At 55.4% G+C, this 20,884-nt stretch overlaps 1 protein-coding gene across 4 annotated transcripts in view; it reads right to left on the reverse strand.

The window, feature by feature from the left end:
• The window catches only part of USP36 (ubiquitin specific peptidase 36), a 36,631-nt gene that overhangs the window by 11,732 nt on the left and 4,015 nt on the right, over window positions 1-20,884 (reverse strand). For all 4 annotated transcript variants that reach the window (XM_053211724.1, XM_027052580.2, XM_053211726.1 and 1 more), the window contains exons 3-13: window positions 20,249-20,644; window positions 19,488-19,709; window positions 12,869-12,979; window positions 12,188-12,290; window positions 7,860-7,927; window positions 7,337-7,407; window positions 6,605-6,687; window positions 5,487-5,598; window positions 2,211-2,351; window positions 1,168-1,268; window positions 399-537 (exon numbers count right to left, since the gene is read on the reverse strand). In XM_053211724.1, coding sequence (XP_053067699.1) covers window positions 399-537; window positions 1,168-1,268; window positions 2,211-2,351; window positions 5,487-5,598; window positions 6,605-6,687; window positions 7,337-7,407; window positions 7,860-7,927; window positions 12,188-12,290; window positions 12,869-12,979; window positions 19,488-19,709; window positions 20,249-20,501 — 1,404 coding nt within the window. In that variant the 5' untranslated portion in view covers window positions 20,502-20,644. The remainder of the gene's footprint in view (window positions 1-398; window positions 538-1,167; window positions 1,269-2,210; window positions 2,352-5,486; window positions 5,599-6,604; window positions 6,688-7,336; window positions 7,408-7,859; window positions 7,928-12,187; window positions 12,291-12,868; window positions 12,980-19,487; window positions 19,710-20,248; window positions 20,645-20,884) is intronic.

Consider the following 20,884-nt stretch of genomic DNA (forward strand, 5'->3'; position numbering starts at 1 on the left):
AGCAGGATTATCAAAAGCAGGAAATTAACATTGCTAGAAACCGCTCACATTTCCAACATTAAGACGTGGAGACAAAAATGACGCCTTCCCGGAAGCGAGGACACGCTTGGCGAGCCCGTCACCGCACTTGTGCGCGGCAGCTGGTCTGAGGGGCACGCGGAGCTACAGCCTGACTCGCTCGCTGGCTCAGGGTTTCTCCTCGCTGTCCCTTCCGCCCCTCACCCAGTGTCAGCCCGTGACCAGTTTAAGAGAGAACACGGAATAAAACAGGACAAACCGAGCTCTCCTGCCATCGGGCCGGATTCTGAGCGTGAAGAGCGCTGGGGGCCCCAGGACCCCCTAGGGGCGCAGGCAACTCTAGGGGCGCTGCGTAAACTCACATCCTCTTAAACAAGTACCTTTCCGGTCAGCGGGGAGCAAAGAGTCCCGTTGCCAACATTCTTCCTGAAGCGGTCGGCGACCACACCTGCCCGGCCGGGAGCGGAGGATGCCGTCCTGGGGAGGGAGCCGTCAGGACTCTTCTTAGAGCCCGGGATTCTGTCAGAGGAAGAACACGGTCTGGTTCTCTGAGCTCTCACCCCCCCTTACACCACGGCGGCCGTCACACAGCCTCGGATGTCCGCTCGGCACAGGCAGGGAGCACGTCAGGGTCAGAGCCCTTCCGAGACTGAATTCTCGCTTCACCAGAAAGCCAGAGGACCCCCCCCCCCCCACCCCGCCCCACTCAATCACTGCGTTCAAATTCAGCAGGACGCGGACGAGGCAGCAAAAATGCCTACAGTCTCCACGTCCTCCGACCTCTAAGTCGGGGACAACCGGCCCCAAGAGAAGGGGCCCCGCTGCGGCCTCCACCCTCTGCCAACATGCTCCAGTGCCCACTGCGGCCACCGTCCAGACACGACACATGGCATCTGGGGCAGCAACAGAAAATAATAGGCAACTCCCCCACTTGTATTCAACGCGGAGCAGGTGGAGTCCTGCTCTGGCCCCCCCAGAGGGAGCCGCTGTCATGACGGCCAGGCAGGCGGGTCTAAAGGAGCAGTTCCTGGCGGATGCTCCCCCCTGCACACTGCCCGCCCGCGCAGCCCACCGTCACGTGCACGCGGGAGCCCGCGGCCCACAGCAGAGGAGACGGGCTCACAGACGGCGGGGGGCAAAAGGACTCACTGCATATAGAAGAGCACGTAGGCCTGCTGGTTCAGAACCACCTTGATGTTGCTGGAACGGACCGAGGAATCGTTCATCTGGTACCACTGTCCGTTGCTTGCCTGGAGCGGCACAGGGTGTGGGAGGAAACGACACAAAACGAAACAATCAACACGTGTTCTGTAAGCCGTATCTTTGAAAGAAGGAAATAAAAAAATCTGCTGTTAGGGGCGCCTGGGGGGCTCAGTTGGTTGAGCGTCCGACTTCAGCTCAGGTTGTGATCTCACAGTTCGTGGGTTCGAGCCCAGTGTTGGGCTCTGGGCTGACAGCTCTGAGCCTGGAGCCTGCTTTGGATTCTGTGTCTTCCTCTCTCCCTGCTCCTCCCCCATTCACACTCTGTCTCTCCCTTTCAAAAATAAATAAACGGGTGGCTCAGTCGGTTGAGCGTCCGACTTCAGCTCAGGTCACGATCTCACGGTTCACAAATTCGAGCCCCGCATCAGGCTCTGTGCTGACAGCTCAGAGCCTGGAGCCTGCTCCAAATTCTCTGTTTCCCTCGCTCTCTGCCCCTCCCCTGCTCACGCTCTGTCCTTCTCGCTCTCAAAAATAAATAAACATAAAAAACAATCTGCTGTTAACTGCCATGTATACCCGTGTGCTGTCAATGACCTCGTGTTAAAATGTCCAGCGTTGCTCTCGCCCCGAATCCCCGCTCCCCCCTGGTGCAAGGCCGTCTAGGGTCTGATCTGCACAGCACCTCCCACCAACACCCGGCCATCCTGAGCCGCCTCCAGGCTGCTGGAGCAAGCCTCCCCCTGGAGTCTCAGCCCAAGTCCAAGGACGCCACAGATCCTGGCGCGACGGGTTCTAAACACATCTTTGCCCTCCATTCGCTGAAGCACCAAAGGGACCGGAACGCAGCCACAAACGTGGCCACCTTCCACGAGCACACATTCTGCAGAGGCCCCACGTGGACGTGCACCCACGGGCACGGCACACCTGCCCCCAGGAGCAGAGCACGCGCCACCACCGGCCGCCGACGCACCTGAACACGGAGCACTGACCTTCACGTAGCAGTAGTAGTGGCCCGCGTGGCAGCTGTAGCCAGAGTGCACGAGGACCGCGTACAGCCCATACATGACGGGCTCGCCGCTGCTCTGGGACATGTACGGACGGAGGTTCAGGAATTCCGGGTAGCCTACATCCTGAAGGAAAAGCCCAGACAAGGCGACGGAAATTCATCAGTGAGAGGAGGTCAGTTCGCCCCCTCCACCCACAACTACGTAAAAGGCACGATCGGCTGGTCTCTGACAACCGGGGGGCAACCAGGCCACGTGGCAACGCTGTGGCAAGAGCCCCTTAGCCAAGGGTGAAAATACAGGACGCAGAGAAGAGCGTCTTCCATCCGACCGACGTGAAACTATTTTATCGTCCCGTCGAGTGACGCCTGGACTACCATCTCTCCCTGCGTGGGCCCCCAGCGTAAGGCGAGAGAAATAGCTCGTGCCCTCCACGCCACCGTAAGGAACACTGGGGGGGGGATCAGGGAGGCGAAGGCCCGGTCTGCGTCTTCAGAGAAAACGGTGCTCACTCCACGGAGCCCACTGTCACAGTAGGTCAAAACCAGAACCAAGTGCATCGGGACAGAGGTCTCATGCCAGAATTTATTTCAAATTTGACAATTTTCCACTGGGAAGTATTTTCACAAATTATCTCTGAGGGGCACCTGGGTGGCTCAGTTGGTTAAGCATCTGACTCTTGACTTTGGCTCAGGTCATTCTTTTTTTTTTTTTTTTTTAACATTTGCTCATTTTTGAAAGACAGAGTGCAAACGGGGGAGGGCTAGAGACAGAGGGAGACACAGAATCTGAAGCAGGCCCCAGGCCCCGAGCTGTCAGCACAGAGCCTGATGCGGGGCTCAAACCCATGGACTGTGAGATCATGACCTGAGCCGAGGTCGGACGCTTCACCGACTGAGCCACCCAGGGGCCCCCTCCCCCGCCTTTTTTTTGAAACAAGGCTCAGGTCATTCTTACAGTTTGTGGGATCGAGCCCCGTGCTTGATGTTGGGCATGGAGTCTGCTTAAGTCTCTCTCTCCCTGCACCCCTGCCCCGCTCATGCCTCACTCCCTCTCTCTCTCTGCACCCCTGCCCCGCTCATGCCTCACTCTCTCTCTCTCTGCACCTCTGCCCTGCTCATGCCTCACTCTCTCTCTCTGCACCCCTGCCCCGCTCATGGCTCCCTCTCTCTCTCTGTCTCTCTGAAAAACAAAATTACCTCTGAATGATAGATTTACCTGCATCTCTGCCTATACACAACAGACGCTTTTAAAAATGAAGTACGAGTTATGTAGTGTGAACCACGGAGCGGAGTCTGACAAATGCGTACTGACCCATATTCCTATCGAGACACGGACATCAAGCCGGAAGCCTCGTACCCCGGGAAATACTGCATCTCAAATACCCACTGTTGTGATTTCTGTCGCCGTCTATCAGCTCTGTTTCGGAGCTTTCTACCATTAGAGACCTGGAATATGTACTTTTCTTTTTTAAAGAGAAATTAAAAAAAAAGAAAAGTTTACTTATTTATTTTGAGGGAGAGAGAGGGAGGGGCAGAGACAGAGAAGGGACAGAATCCCAAGCAGGTTCTGAGCCATCAGCCACCAGTGCAGAGCCTGACAAGGGGCTCGGACCACGAGACCGTGACCTGAGCTGAAAATGACAAACTCGGAATCTCAACAAACTCAACACACACTAAGCTCACGGGCCCCCATCCAATCCTGCCAGATATGGGCCCCCAGATCAAACAGTTTTCTGATGGAAAACTAGTTCCGGGACATACTAAGGTGAAATATGAGCTCTTCGGGGCAAAACCACGACGATCTCATTTACCGCTAAGTCCCGCCGACTTCCCAGAGCACTGATGGCACGGTACGACGTAAGCACATTAAGTGTGAGTAAAATGAATGAATGAATGACCGGATCCCAAACAATTAACTTCAGAAAACCCTTCATAACCTAAGTCCCCTCTTGGAAATTCAAAATGCAACACAGCTTATTAATAAAGGCTCTGAGAAGGCCTGTAATTCCAAAGAATTGCTGAACTGCAGCTTGGCAGTTCCCAAACTCAGCTGGGCAGATGCTTTCAAAGTACAACACAGTTGTATGTACAAAATACGGTCTTTTGTAAACACACAGCACATTGTGCAGAACACAAGTTTGGGAAATGGTGCTCTAAGTCAGCCCCCATCACCGCATCACTGCCAGCAAGGAAACTGAGGCTCAGGTAAGTGTCCTCCCCAAACCACATCATCAGCTCTAACCGCTTTTATGACATGACATCTTCCTTTAAAAACGCCATCGTGCAGGGGCACCGGCCTGGCTCAGCTTGGAGAGCACTTGACTCTCGATCTCGGGGTTGTGGGTTCAAGCCCCATGTTGAGCATAGAGATTACTTTAAAAAGTTAATGAAATAAAATAGAGGCTCCCGGGAGGCTCAGTCAGTTAAGCGTCCAGCTCTTGATTTTGGCTCAGGTCATGATTTCAGTTCGTGAGTTTGGGCCCCACCGACAGTGCAGAGCCTGCTTGGGGTTCCCTCTTTTTCCCCCTCTCTCTGGCACTCCCCCACTTGTGAGTTCACGTGCTTTCTCACAAAATAAATAAACTTAAAAATAAGTAAAGTAAAATTAAATTAAGTTAAAAAATAAAAGGCTTATGGGGCGCCTGGGTGGCTCAGTCGGTTAAGCATCTGACTCTTGATTTCGGCTCCGATCACAATCTCACGGTTCATGGGTTCGAGCCCCATATCGGGCTCTTCACAGGTGGTGCAAAGCCTGCTTGGGATTCTCTCTCTCTGCCCCTCCCCTGCGCTTTCTCTTTCTCAAAAATAAACTATAAGAACATTTTTTTAAAATAAATGACTCACTTTGATATAATAAAATAAAAAGATAAAAAAATAACAATCACTCGAAGATTCTACAAAAACGCAGGCTCTTAAGCCCTGTCTTCCTGAGACTATAAGTCACTGGCTCAGGGGCAGAGCCTGGAACCTGCATTCTTTTTTTTTTTTTAAACGTTTATTTATTATTGAGAGACAGAGAGACACAGAGCGTGATCAGGGGAGGGGCAGAAAGAGAGGGAGACACAGAATCCGAAGCAGGCTCCAGGCTCTGAGCCGTCCGCACAGAACCTGACGCGGGGCTTGAACCCAGGAACCGCGAGATCACGACCTGAGCCGAAGTCGGTCACCCAACCGACTGAGGCCCCCCAGGCGCCCCATGGAACCTGTATTCTTTAAAGGCGGCCGACCGAGCTGACTGGACACTGTAGTGAACACTCACCTTCGTGATCTTTCCCCCACTGAAGTTGGCAAAGCGTTTGAGGGAGAGGGTTAAGACGTTGGACGTTCTGTGGATGGTGAAGCGCTTGCTGGCCGGAACCTTCTTCTTGCATCTGTGAGGGGCGGCAGGTGGAAAAGGTGATCAGTTCGTGCTCTGCGTCCCTAGATCCGAATCCCCGTGACTTAAATGAAGGAACGCTACCACAGGGACCTGGGGCCGCCGAAGAGCTGGAGACTATAAAGTCTTGAGGAAGCACCTGCCCACACAGGGAGGCAACTCCACACACACAGAGGAAGGAGCGAGCTGGAGCGGGTGTGGCCCAGTAATGCAGCGCGGGCGGGAAATCACTGAGCGTGAAGCCGGAAGACCAGGGGATGAGGGGCGAGAAGATGAAGGAAAGCAAACAGCTTTCAGGGCACAGGGAGGCCGATTCGGAGAGGGGAAGGAAGGGGAGGAATAATGAATCTGAAAAGCATCAAGAAAAATATTCTTGGCGGGGGGGTGGGGATGCCTGGGTGCCTCAGTCGGTTAAGCATCCAACTAGGTCACGATCCCGTGGTTTGTGAGTTCGAGCCCCACGTCGGGCTCTGCAATGACAGTGTGGAGCCTGCTTGGGATATATTCTCTCTTTCTCTCTCAAAGTAAATCAAAAAAGAAAAAGAATCTTCAGCGACTATAGCTTCTGAAGGAGCTAATACAAAGCACAACGCCCACGCAGTAAAACCCACGTGACCCTTAGCAAAACGAGGTCACAGTTACGTCTGCCGTGGCTGATGGAGGCCACAGAAGGCAGCTCGTCCAAGAGGCGGGACGGCAGAGGGCCACGTGGGGTCACCTTGCCGCTCTGTGTCGCCAGGGGACCTGCTTCCCGGGTGAGGAGCGCTCAGAACAGGGGCTGGCGCATCCTAAGTGCAACGCAAACCAACACCAGCTGCAAAACCGTGGCCACTCCATCTGCATCGTGAAGAGGTTTCAGTCTTAAGATCTATATATCCTCCCCAAGAAATGTGAGTGGCGGTCACCTCTGGGGAGGGGCGGGGATGGCCGCAGGGCCGGGTCAGGCGGCCGGAGGTCCTCCCCGATGGCTCGCTCTCTGCCGTGAGCAAAACGGAACTTACTTTGCACACATATAGGCGTTCTCTCCACTCAGGACATCTGGCTTCACAAAAAGCTCCAGAGCGCGCACGATATTAGCGGCTTGCTGAGAAGGACAAAAACGGGGAAATGAATCAGCAGCAGAAGAAAAAGGCTGACTCGAGAAACGCCAAACGTAAGGTCTTTTTCAGGCTGAGGCAGCAAATCACAACAACCTACTTGCATCCAAACTGGCCTGCCGGCTGCCACCTTCTGACACCCAGGATGTGCTGCAGAGGAGTGGGGCCGGGGGCGGGAGGGGAGGTGGGGGCGGGGGCCAAGGCAGACCGTGACCCCGGCCACACAGGTCAGGGCAGCCACCGCACGACTCCCAGGCGCGCCGGCCCCACACCCTGGGCGCAGGTGACCCGGCCCGGCTGCAGGCAGCACCAGAAGGCCGGAGCGAGACAAGGCTGCTCTCCCGAAGGCCCGCCTGCCAGCGGCTCCCTGCCCAAGTCCTGCACGTACCGTGGCTCACCCCTCATGCCTCGGGGACACAAAGCCACGTTTTATCTCGTTTTAAACGAAAGCAACGCACACAGGGAAAAGGCCAGCAGCCATCGGGCAAAAACAGCGGCCCCTACTTCAAGGCGGTGACGCTCCCGGCATTTCTTTCCCTACCTGCCTGGGTAATTCGCCATCCCTGCTTCCCGGCCCTCCCCCGCCTCCCCGGCCTCCGGCAAGCGTGACCCAGCACAGCCGGCCGTGGTCCTTACCCGGATCTCCAGCGCTACGTCCAAGTAGGGGTCGTACGTGTCTGAGACGCTTTTGCACACCGAGCATTTCACTGCAACGGAACAAGCGGCAGTGGGCGGGGGTGGGCGCCCCCAGCGCGCCACCCCCACGTCTCCAACACCCAGCGCTGGGAGAAGCCCTCGGCCGCCGGCCCCTCGAGAACCCGCCCGCGTGCGCCGCCAGCCCAGCGATGGCCTCCGTCCCAGACCGTGGCCTCGGCGGGCCCCAGGCCCCAGCGGCAGGGCGGAGGCCGCGTGTGAGGAGCTCAGGGGCTCAGAAAGAATAACGCCACCCTCGTCTACACGTGCCGGAGGCTCTGCTCCAGACCTCCTCCGGGAACAGTGGGCCCGTCGGCCAAGGGTGCATCTCAGAGGAGACCGGGGCCTCCGCGGCTCGCCCAGGTCCGCCCGCCAGCAAAGGGCCCCACCTGGGCGCGGACTCTCAGCCTTCCCTGATTGACATCCTCCTCCCTGACAAGGGTGTAGAGAAAGCGTCTTCACCTACCACGCGATCTGAGATAGCCTCCAAAAATCTGATGGACCAGGGTGGTTGCCTGCGTCTGACGATCCAACCTGGAAAGGAGGCCACAGCCTTCAAGGGAATGACAGTTAGCAGCCCCCGCCTGAGTCACCCCGGCCCAGCGCGCCGGGAGGAAACCCCACCACACGGCCCGTGACCCCACCACGCGGGCACGCTCACCCTGCCCCTCAGCAGGTCCCCGGCCGCTCCCCACAGCAGCTGCCTCAAGAACCCCCTCCCGACCCTCCACCCTTGACGGGAAATAAGAGGCCGGGGAAACGCGCCCGTGTGCCCACCCAGTCTACGACAGAAGTGCCCCATCCCTCTGGAAACCACCCCCGCCCCTGTCCGACCCCTGGCTGTCCTATGTCCGAGCCTCTTACCTGCTAAGAGGGGGAGTCAGCAGGGACACCCTCCCCCGCACCCTCTCAGCAGGACGACGGCGGTCATGGGTCACGGTCAAATCCCCGGCCCCATTAACCAACCAGGATCCAAGACAACCCTCAGCCTCCCACCGAGCTGCCAAGTGGAGCCACGGGAGCCCTCGCGAGCATGCTCCCCTCCCCTGCACCCCCAGCCCTGCGGATGCCTCCCCCCGCCACCTCTACACACGCCCCACGGCGCCCTGCCCTGGCCCCTTCTCTGCCTCAGCGTGCGGGCGGCCCCGACCCGGGGAGCTCGCTGAGACGCGCAAGTCTACACCATGGGGACCGATACAAGGGCACGTTTTCAACTTGTAGACTTAGGAAATGAAAACCAAACACCGCCATGTATCACCACCACCATTCGCCGAAAGGAGGGATGTTTTAACTCCCCGGACCGTGGAGGACATAATCCAAGCACACGCCGGAAGCGTGTGGGAAGCCACATGTGACGGCAGCTGTGGAGACCCAGGTGGCCCCAAGCTAGCCAGGAGCCTGTCCCAACAGGGGCAAACCACCGCACGGAACCCGCCGTCCGTCCGGCCCGAGGCAGAGCCAGCTCAAGCTTCACACTAGCCCCAGGCAGGAGAAAACCCAATCCCAGAGAGCCAACTGCAACACGTCTGAAGGGTGGTCTGGAGAAGCCCGAGTCCTAGAGGCAGCCGGGAATCGCCTGGAGTCCCCGCAGTAAGGGGAGTCCGCGGGAGAGCGAGGCTTGGGGCGCCTGCCACCAGAGTGGCTGGGGAGGTGACGGTGGGGAAGGGCGAGCGGAGCACAGGAGAGGACACAGGGTCCTGAGACACACACACGCTACAGGCCATCCAGCCTGTGGCGCCCAGGACAGAAGGTGCGCTCACGGCACCCTGGATTGAGAACCACAGGAGCCACCAGGCGTAGGAGCTGCGCCCAAGCGGCCCCAGTCCTGCGCAGCACCGTCGGGACAAAGCAGTGAACGAGAGCCACCTCGTCCGGTGGAGACGAGCCCGCAGAAAGCACACACAAGGCAGGAGACAAAATCCCAAGCGGAAGTAAAGATCCGCACGCAAGCATTTGGGGAGAGGAAAACCATCGTAAGAAGTTTCAGAACCAAGAACAGAAAAGAGCAAACGGAGAAAGTTAACCGATACGGGGGAAAAAACAGGAAATCGGGTTGGAAACGAAGCGGGAATCACGTGGGGCCCGAAGGAGACGAGATTCAAGTGAACTCGGGGGAGGGGCGCGACAAGGCGGGAACGTGTCCGGAGGAGCGGTCGAGGTGAAGAAAAGGCCGCCAGACAGAGGGGGTCCTGAGGGGGAGACCAAGGAAGACGTGACAGGGAGGCCTTTAACACGCACCTGCCCTGAGATGGGGGTGGGGCGCCGTCCCGGACCGGGCGGAGATGCCCCGGCGCCCCCACCGGGAGACCCCGCGTCTGGGGGCACGGCACCCGCCTAAGTGATCACTGCACGTTTTCAAGCCCAGACACTCAGAACTGAGCCGATTCAAAAGTGTGGTTCGGACACCACGGGCCCGCTGAGTAAGGCGTAAGAAGAAGTCTCCAGAGCCTACCGGTGAGAAGACGTTTCCAGAGTCGATGTCTGCCCACCACGAACGTCACCTCCGGTCACTGCTCGGGTGTCTAGGAAAGCTGACCGACCACGGTCAGCTCTACAAATGTTCCTGTGAAGCCGTCACACTTGAAAGACCGCGCACCCTTTAAGGCAAGGTCCTTGCAAGGACGAGAGAGAGAGGGACTCGCAAGGGCCTCAGGCAGCCCTGGGCCTATTTAACAGGGGGTAAGACGGAGGCAAAGGTAGGGATGAACGTGGGGGAGAACGCATGAAACTTGAAGTCCCGACAATGTAAGAGATAACTCGACCAAGAGTCAGGCGTGAGAGGAGAGGGAAGGACAGAGGGACGGAGCACAAGAAGCAGTGACAAACCAAAGGGTCCAGAAAAGAGGAGGAAGGCCACCTCCAAGGGTGCACGCAGAGTCGTCACTGGAACAGACGCGGGTTGTCCTAAGCACCAGCCGAAAGTTCACAAGTTACCGAGCAAAGGAAAACCGGAGAGACAGAAACACAGCAGATGTGCTGGGGTAATCGTGGAGCAGTATCACAGCCGGACTAAGTCACAGTACCCGAGAAGGGGGCTGAACCTGCCCGCGGGAGAAACGGACTTCCAACAAAGGCACGGTGGTTGTATCTGACCACAGCCGTGCTCCCAAAGCAAAAGCTCCAGGAGATACAAGGAGGCTGGCGCCCGCCCAGAATCAGCACCGAGGAGGGAGAAGCGAGTGCAGACAGGGGACAGCCAGCAGGACTGACGGCACAGGCCTCAAGACGGACGCGCAAAGAGCGACCCCAGCTTCAGACTACACTGTGTCAGGTGCACGGGGACACTCACGAACCCCCACCGTCATGCATCGGGTCAGAACCGGTGCCAGGAAGTTCCATGAAGTAGAAACGTTATACATGGGGCGCCTGGGTGGCGCAGTCGGTTAAGCAGCCGACTTCGGCTCAGGTCATGATCTCGCGGTCCGTGAGTTCGAGCCCCGCGTCGGGCTCTGGGCGGACAGCTCGGAGCCTGGAGCCTGCTTCCGATTCTGTGTCTCCCTCTCTCTCTGCCCCTCCCCCGTTCATGCTCTCTCTCTGTCCCCAAAATAAATAAAACGTTGAAAAAAAAAAATTTAAAAAGAAACGTTATACATACTCACCATTCACAAGTTCAACTGAAAATTTTTAATAAAATCAAAAAGAAAAGAAAAGTCACTTCCACCTGCAAAGCAAACTAATTCAGCTTACGCCACTCTTCCCTCACTTCGCGAAGATCAGCGACACCTTTCTCGCGGACGGGTGCGTGGAAAGCACCCAACTCCCCGCTGTGCAGGTGCCTGGCCACACGTACCTCACCTGACGTCAGAGCCGCTCATCTTCCACTTCTGTGCCCCAACCTGGAAGGCTCACCGCCACCTACCTGGCTCTCCAGACCACAAACCTGGACTCCTCCCGCCCACGGGCCCAAACCCCAACCTCACCCATCCCTCCCGCATTCTCCCACCCCTGGAGGGCCTGGGTAACTGGGCTGGCTGGCAGGGTGTGTGCATGCGTGTGTGTGTGTGTTGCGGGGGGGGGGGGGGGTCAGCTGCTGTCCTAAAACCTCTCAAGTGATTCCGTGCTGAGACCAGGCCTGGGAACCACTGCTGGGGACGTGCTGTACCCACGTGCATGGCAGTGAGGCCACATTGCTTGCCTCCCCTTTGCCCCCATCGGAGCCTTGGGGTGACCCATCCTAGGAGGCCTCCTGCAGGGTGAGAGCAAGTGGAATTCTCCTGGGAAGGCTCGAGGCGTCCCTGCACTACAGCATGTACTACGTGACCTCGTAGACACCGGCCATCCCCCATGGCAACTGTGTCACAAAAGGCAAGACGCAGCATAAAGTCGGCGACCCGTCGCATGCTCTCAAATTTAGAATGAAGGAACAGTAACCGTGCAGAAAGTAACCTCAAAAATCATAAACCTCCTACTCTCAAATGTTCAAGTTCTTTCATAAAGACGTAATTCCTACCCCGCCATTCTCCGTATCAAAATAGTAAGGTGATTTCTAAAGACGGGAAGAGTCCGGGACGACAGCGGACGACCCTCACACAGACCTGCCAGAGCATCCTCCCTGCAGCGAGCTGCGGGCACAGAGCTCCGCCCCCACCGCCCCCTTCGGAGGTGCCCCAGGGGGGGCCCTGCAGTCCCTCATGTGAGCATCAGCAGGTCAAGGACCCGGAAGGCAGGGTCTAAGGTCAAGGACCCGGAAGGCAGGGTCTACAGCGGTAAGCCTGGGGACAGGGGCACGTCTCCCGTCTCTGCGGGAAGAGGGATGAAGCCTCTGAGGAGAGGCGGGTGGAGGGAAGCACCTACTTGGCACAGCCATTCAAACAGGCCTTCTGCATGGCGTCGATGGTGTACCGCAGAAATTCGTGTGCATCCTCCTGGTTCCCAAAGCGGAAATGCCGGGCAATCTCTGCAGACAGACAGAAGCATCAGACTGGCAGGCGAGAGCTCACACCTTCTCCCCCGGTTCCCCGCTGTCCCAAGGGTAAACGGGAAGCACCTGCAAAGCGGCCAGTGAGGAAATCGAGAGCTCTGCGTAAAGTGCGTGTCCCGTCCTCATGGCAGAGGTTTCCCCACCGAGACCTAAGAGCTTAAACGCTCCATGCTTAACAGAAGAGCCAGAGGCCACGAGACACCAGTCACCAAGGATGTGGAATCCACCGGTCAACTACTTTTCCAGGAGCCCACGCACAGCACAGACGGTCACAATGACGCCACACACGGCTTTCAGACCCAGGGAAGTCAGTCTGTGTTAAGTGGCTCCTGTGATGTTCACAAGAGCCCCTCCCCCCGCCCGGCCCAAACCTCCACATGCTTCAGGGTGGAGGGCAGCACGCACCCCCACGCGAAGCCCTCCCCGCTGACCCCAGCGCCACCACCTGCGCCCGAGTGCTCTTCTGGGAAGTCTTAGACTGTCGCCTCGTTCCTGATTCTTCCCCGCACCCCCTCCTCCGACCTCCCCAGCGCCCACCGCAGACGAACTCTTACTTTTCAGGTCTCGGATGAAGGAGACGGGCTTGATGGCGTTGCCGCTGTTGGCGAAGGCCTGCACAATGTGGTTCTGCATGACGCACAGCATGCAGAAGCTGCCTTGGTGACCTGCAGGGCGAGGCGGTCACCGTGAGGGGGGAGCTCCCGAGACATCTCGCCACACGGCCCAGGGAACGGCTGGGCCACAGGGGTCCCAGATGCCCTGAAGCCAGCCCGCTGTCCACGAAGGAAGCATTTCCTCTGCTGGAGAGCGTGGGGGGTCGTGACCCATCCAAAGTTGTACTTCCAGCATGTACCCCACCACCCTGAGCTGGCGCTGTTGACCTGTGTGAGGCCCTTTTCATATTTCCTGGGTGCTACTTACTAAAGGTGGGAAGTCTGACTTTCAAAATGAACTTTAGAACACGTTTTTCTAAACTTTCTAAACTTCTAAGCTGGATCACGTGGTCCATAAACGTGAACGTTTTAGGCTCCCCCGACAACTCTTAGTTTGCTCCTCAGATGTGGGAACCTCTGCTCTCTTGGTTCTGGAAACTGCCCGCTGCCGTCTCAAGGCTTGGCGAGCTTCTTCCGTATAGACCCGGGAGGTTAAGTACAGCCAGGTCGGGGAGCCGTCCGCTCTTACGCAGTCCGCAACGATGTGGCTCCGTCTCTGGGAAGCACAGGCAGCACACCATGCAGCCACAGACCGTACATCAACGGGCGGGATGTGTGCCTCGGAACTTGACCTACAGAGCAGGCAGCGGGCCAGACTGAGACCACAGGCCACGCTCCGCCAGCCCCTGCTGTGTGTGCAACTATTTGTTGCTGCTCGGCCAGCAGGCCGGACGGTGGTACGTCTTAACCGTTATTTCAAATAACAACATCTTTTAAACGCAGAGACGTACAAAGCCTATACCACTGAGCGCCAACCCGTTTTAGGGGCTCCAGAAGGAAGACACTGCCGTGACAGCGACGTCTCCTCCCCTGCACTGCCCACACCCCCTCATCGGAGGTCACCGCGATCCCGAACTAGGTCACACCTGTTCCCGCTTACGTAGTTATTGCGCTAATGCACGAGGAGCGTGTGTACCCACAAACAATAAGCGTGTTTATGCTTAGCCTACATAACCTACGCCATGCGGTGTGAACTGCACGGCAGTTTTGACGTGGTTCTGGTTCCTTCACGTGGGCTGGAGTATCTGACCACAGGAACAGACCACGGTTCACTTACATGCTTCCTGCTGACTCTGTGTCTCTGCTCCCACAAACAGTCCCGCACCTGCTTCCTTGTGTGCAACTTTCTCTAACGCATACGCCCACGACGGACCTCTGGGTCCCGGGGCAGGTGCGTCTTCAATTCTGCAGGATACCTGCTGTTCCACATACCCTATGTTACTTCTCAAACAGACCCAGCTTGTAGCACAAACCAATCATTCTCGCCTGCAACACTCCTCCTTACCCAGTTACTTAGGCCCGTCTCAGAATCGATACTGAAACGGCATGCGGCCTGCTCACCACACGCACATAAGAACTCTAGTATTGAAAAACAGAAAAGAACTTGCATTAGCAAAGACGTGCAGAAACTGGAAACCCTGTGCACTGTTGCTGAGGACGTGGAACGGCGCAGGGGCTGTGAAAACAAACAGTATGGCGCCTCCTGGAGGAATTAAAAATGGAGTTCCCGTGGGAATCAGCCATTCCACTCCAGGGTGCACACCCAAGAGGACGGGGAACGGGGTCTCGAGCGGGTATTCGCACACACCGTTCTCAGCGTTATTCACAAGCGCTAAAGCACAGAAGCCAACTGTCCACCAACAAGGGAATGGGTAATGACGTGTGGTGCAGGTGGATACCGGAACGGTGTTCGGCTTGGAACAGAAAAGCAGACCCTGACACCTGCTACGGTGGGGACGAACCTTGGGGACGAGACGCTGGTGTAGTCGGCCAGACACGAGAGGCCCAACACCATCGGACTCTACTTCTGCGAGGGAGCCGGAGCAGGCCAGTTCACAGAGACAGAGGCAGGATGGGGGGCGCCGGGGGGAGGGGAGGGGAGGGGAGGGGGACGTGGACTCTGTCGTCATGGGCAGAGTTTCAACTTGGGACGATGGGGTTCTGGAGCCGGATGGGTGGCCGCATGGTAACGTGAATGCACCTCGTGCCGCTCAGCCGTGCGCTCAGAGCGGTAAGTCTGGGGGCGCCTGGCGCTCAGTCGGTGGAGGGTGCGACTCTTGATCTCGGGGTCATGAGTCTGAGCTCCATGTGGGGGGTGGAAAAAAAAATACTAAAATCGGTTTTCTGGCTAGATCCCAGTGCCGAAGCGGTCCAGCCAGCGTGTAGCCAGTTCCGGCGATACTTTTCAGGATCCTTGAGGATCTCCAGCACATACTCGTGGAGGAAGAGACGACAGCCCAAGCCCACTCGGGGTCACTCAGACAGCCAGTGGGGTACAGGGAAAAATACTAAAACTTCCCTTAATACTTTTACTCCAAAAAACCTTAGAAACTGAGGTTCACCAACATTCGGCAGAGCGACCCAGAGCGACCCAGAGCGACGCGGGCGCCCTCCCAGGAGTGGTAACCTGAGGGAAGGGGGGCGTCCCACCACCGACAGGGCCGATCCCGGTGGCTCCCATCTCACACCCTCGCTCCCACGCGCCAGGTGTGATGGATGGGCTGCAGGGACTCATGGGTGTTTCTACGTCCCTCAATCAGTCCTAATAAGGTGGACGACGGGTGCCGCAGAGAAAGCAGAAACGAAGGGCAGCGGTGCAGGGAAGGACAGAACAAAACTAGGGCACAGTAGGGTCATCACCACCACCACCACGAGATAAAAGCAAAGAAAGCCTAGTCTGGTCTTACTGGAAGTCCACCCGAAACAACCCTAATGACACCGAGGTCGCTACCGGAAATAGGGACTTATAACCAGCTACGCCTCCAGCGTGCACAGTGCCTCAGTATTTTAACTGCAGCAGCCACAGAGCCATTCCGATCCCAAGACGTTACAAAATGCTAGTTTCCACCGCGTGGCCATCTTTCACGAAATAACAAAAAAGAACACAGCTGATATCCCCGAACACGTCACACAACCCAAACCTCTTACCCTACTGCTGCCCCTCTCTCGCTCCCATCTCCATGCCCCAGGTCTAGCCTGATTTCCTATTTTCCTTGCGTACCAACTAAAAAAATCATGGTTCTTTTTTAGCCTTCTCCCATGCGCGTGTACCTAAATACCGTGTCGTCTTGCTTTTTCAGCTTTATAAACAGCAATTCACGCCGTACGCGGTCTTCTGGGACTTTTTCTTCACTCTGCCTTGTGGCCTTCGGATTCACCCGCGGAGCGGGTCACTCGCGCTCCTGCACCACCAGGGGCCGCTCCGCCCCAGGCCCACCCGTGACTCCAGGATCCGTTCTGTTCACAGGCACCTGAGCTGCTGGCAGCCGTGTTTACACAGGTGTCGTGACACACGTGTCCTGGAGCTTTCCTGCAGAACTGCTAGCCGGGAGAGTATCTGGAAGAGGCCAGAGCAGACGAGCGTCAGAGGCTCTCGCTCACCTCCGTGCTGCCTGACATTCAGTGTCGTCAGGCTTCTGAATCTTTGCCCATCACAGAGCTGGGCCGTGGTACCGGTCCCGGTTGTGCTGGCGTTTCCCTGGTTCGGAGCGAGGCTGACCATCTCTCCCTGTCCTTCTGACCGCGAGCTTCCTCTTCTGTAAAATGCTGGTTCATAATCTTCACTTAGTTTTGTGTAGGTTGTCCGTCCCTTGTTGGTCTGCATTCTTTCCACATTCTCAGCAGTGATCCTCTGCTGGCGACGCGTTCCAGGTTCTGCCTCTGGTTCGCAGCTGCCCGTTTGCCTTTTGATTTCCTTCAAGTGCTTTTTGTGAACCAAAGTTGCTACTTTTAATGCATTTGAATTCGTCATTTGTGGTAGTTAGTGCTGAGTCCTGTTTAAGAAATCTCCTATCCTGGGGCCCCCCAGGGACGCTCAGGCAGTTAAGCGTCTTTGACTCAGGTCATGATCTCGCAGTCTGTTGAGTTCCAGCCCCGTGGCGGGCTCTGTGCTGGCAGCTCGGAGCCTGGAGCCTGCTTCAGATTCTGTGTCTTCCTCTCTCTCTGCCCCTCCCCTGCTCATGCTCTGTCTCTCAATAATAAGAAGTAAACGTTAAAAAAAAAAAGAAAAAAAGAAAAAAAGAAAAAGAAATCTCCCCTCCTGAGGTCAGAAAGATAGTTGCCAACATTTGCTATCAGAGTGTGATATTTGCTTCTGGTACTAAATTTTGAACGCATCTTTTGTGCACGGCTACGCTGTGAAATGGGGGTCCTATCTCACTCTTCCCAGATGTAAGCTGGAGTTCTTTCAAAGTTCCATTTGTTTAAAATGCGAGACACGTGAAAGAGCAGTCTGTAGGTAACACACTTCCAGAAACGTGCAGGTCTGTTTCTGGGCTCTGCTCCACCGCACTGGTCAGTCTGTCCCTCCCTGACCCAATACTCTCGACACGTTAGTTTCTCTACGTGACAAGACTTCCTAGCTGGTAGGGCATCTCTCTCCCTATAGCCTCCTTCAGAAGCGTCCTGGTGATACTGAGTCCTTTGCTTTGCTTTTTTGTATACATTCTAGAATCAGCCAGAGTTACGTTAACAGGTCTACGTTAATCTGGGGAGAACCAACATTTTTATAACAGCGAGGCTTCCTTCTGAAGGCAGCTATCTTCGTGTATGTAGGTTCTTGTGTAATGTCCTTCAGTGAGAGATCTCTTGGTAAATTTAAGTCTAGACACTTTATCATTTTTGTTGCTACTACAAACTTTTTTCATAGTAGCAACTTTCAACATTTTTATAACAGCGAGGCTTCCTTCTGAAGGCAGCTATCTTCGTGTATGTAGGTTCTTGTGTAATGTCCTTCAGTGAGAGATCTCTTGGTAAATTTAAGTCTAGACACTTTATCATTTTTGTTGCTACTACAAACTTTTTTCATAGTAGCAACTTTTTTTTTTAAACTCGTTTGGTGCGGAGAAATTCAACTAACTTTTCGTACAGTGACCTATTTAGTTACGTTGCCAAATTTCTAATTTATAGTTTCTTTCACTTTTCAATGCAGGAAATGTTTCTTTTTCTTCCTTCCTTTCTTTTTTTTTAAGTAACGTTATTTTCAAGTTAGCAATGGTGTGTTCTCTCCTTTTTCCCCCCACGTCACCACTCTGGCTGAGACGGACACATCTTCTGCACAAGGGGTGACAGGGACCCTTATTTCACGCTGTGTTTTGAAGAGTATATGCTTCCTATATTTTCCTATTGAGAACTTTGGGGGGTTTTTTTGTTTGTTTTTTCGTGTTTGGTAGATAACCATTTATCAAGATAAGGAAACTCCTTCCTATTGCTGCTTTACTCAAAGCTCATCATCAATTTCTTTTTTGGGCATCTATTTGCAGGTGACCGTTCCCTTTTCATCTGCTGATACAATAATTAAGGAAGCAAAATTAGCAGTCACTTACACGGCACTAAACTGTGGCCCGAGTACCATTCTGAGCATTTCCCGTGATTCATTCAAACTTCCCAACAACACTATCAGGATCGTGGCATTTAACAGTCACACTTGGGAGATTTTCACATTTTAGAACATCCTTGCAGGGCTACGATGAACACAAACTGCTCACAGTGTTTAAAAGACTATGGAGTTTGGGGGCGCCTGGGTGGCTCAGTCGGTTGAGCGTCCGACTGCGGCTCAGGTCATGATCTCACAGTTGGGGAGTTTGAGCCCCACGTCGGGCTCTGTGCTGACAACTCGGAGCCTGGAGCCCGCTTCGGATTCTGTGTCTCCCTCTCTCTCTGCCCCTCCCCCGCTCACGCTCTGTCTCTCTCTCAGAAATAAACAAACATTTAAAAAAAATTAAAAAAAAAAAAAAAGACTGGAGTTTGGTAGTAGTTTGTCTAGAAGTTTCTTAACTACATTCGTGAATAAGATGGGGCTGTAGTTTTTCTTATGTTGTACTCGTTTAATTTCATTCCCCAAGTTATTAGAACCTCATAGAACGAGCTGGGGGGTTTTTCTCTCCTTCTCTATTCTCTGGAAGAGTTTGTGAAGCATTGCAACGAACTGTTTCTCAAAATTTTCATGAAGCTCACCCATAAGTCGTCTCAGCCTGGTATTTTCTTCATGGGAAGATCTAATCCACCCATGTAATTTCTTTATTAGTTACAAGGCTTTTAAAACTTTCTACCTGCTTCCGTTTTGGTAAGTTACTTTTTATTTCACCCCTCTTTTACCCATTTTAAATTTCTACTTGGGGGCATGTTTTAATAATGCGCATAAAACGCTGACTGGTACGATAACGGATGTATAAAGTCGCTGAATATACATAGTTTGGATATATTTTTTGAAAACCCCTCTCTCCGTTTAGGTACTCCTTTTTACAAGAGTTCGGGACCAACGCTCTACCTGAGACTGGCTTCCACAGCCCGTCCTGCTGCGGGCACACGACAAATTTAGGTTTTGTCAGTTACTACGTCACGAACGTCACTCCGAAATCTGACCCGGGGCTGAGGGCTGGCAGGCCGTGAGCACATGGGTTTGTCTCTGCGGGACACCGTCCGGTCCCCCACGACCCCCAGGCCGCCCCCTCCCACTCACAGTTGCGAGCATGCTCCTTGGAGAGCAGGTAGTTGGCCAGAGGCGGGGTGTAGGTCAAGCACTGTACGGTCGAGTTCAAGAAGCAGGTGTTGCCGAGGTTGTGGAGACCCGCTCCCACGCGGTAAACCCGCTCCCACTTTAGAGACAGCCGCTCGGTGGGGAAGAGCACTTTCTGTGGGGCGGGGACACCGTCCCCACAGCTCTCGTACGCATGCTCGCTGCCTGTGAGAGAAGGGACGAGGGAAGAAAAAAGGGCCTGAGTCCACGCACAGATGGACCACAAGAGGCACACTCGGCCTGCACGTGGCCAAAACACGGCGTCAAAGGCTAACTGGTGTTCCCGCCCACCTGGAGTTACTAGAAAGCCCGGGAGAAAACCCGGTCATCCCACGGTCCTCGCAGACTGCACAGGTCTGGAATTCGAGGAGCCAGCCCCCCACGGATGGGAAGGCAAGACTCAGAGAACGAACGGCTAGAGGGGCCAGGCCCCCGCATGCTGAGGCCCAGCCCGCTTCTCTCGTTTCCAAGCCCCGCTTCTGATGAAATGCACACGACTTCCAAGGCCTCTCTAAGGTCACGGATCTCTTTCTGACCAACCCCGTGTCGTTATTTCTATGCCTGAAAGCCACCGACCCCACTGAAACCTCCCAACTCTCTGACCACGTCTCTATTTTTGTTCCTCCCACTCGGCCAACGCTCCGTCCATCCGCGTGGTCAACACACATCGAGACCCCTCCTGCCGGCCAACCGTGCGTCTGTACCCTGTCTCCTGGCCTGAGGCTCATCTCCACTCCTGTGGCGACCGGCTCCCTCCGTTTTAGGGTTCAGCAAGACGTATTTGCTCTTTAAGGACTCCAGCTGATAGGAGAAACTCTTGCTGGCTGGCTCAAACTCAATCTTCTGTAGAAGGACTTTCTTGGCAGAGGAGGCCAGGAGCTTCCCCAGCTCTCCATCGTCAGCCGAGTCCTTGCGGCCGGGTTTCAGGGCTTCCTTCAACTTATCGACTATTGGCATGGTGCATCACCGTGGGGACAAGAAGGGACACAGAGCGACGAGTACCCAGGTCCCAGGAACAAAGCATCACTTCTGTGCAATCCCCCCTTTGGTCTTTACGGATGCTAGCCACCACACAAGCTTCTCTGGATCGGCTGCCAACCCTACAAAGGAAGCGTAAAACATGGAAACGTGTCACCAACCGCTTGGACGGAGCAGAGGCCGTGCTTCTCTCAGAAAGACCAGGTACTTCCACGAACAGCACCGGCGCCAGGCGAGCCGCGCAACATGCATTTGCTCCACACGGGACCGTGCGCCTCCGGCCGGCCACACCCACCTTCAAAAGGTGACCTCGTGGTCCTAGTGTGTGCTCACAAACAGGGAAACGCGAACTCTCACAGGAC

The sequence above is a fragment of the Acinonyx jubatus genome, chromosome E1, assembly GCF_027475565.1.
Source record: "Acinonyx jubatus isolate Ajub_Pintada_27869175 chromosome E1, VMU_Ajub_asm_v1.0, whole genome shotgun sequence".
Taxonomy (NCBI): Eukaryota; Metazoa; Chordata; class Mammalia; order Carnivora; family Felidae; genus Acinonyx; species Acinonyx jubatus.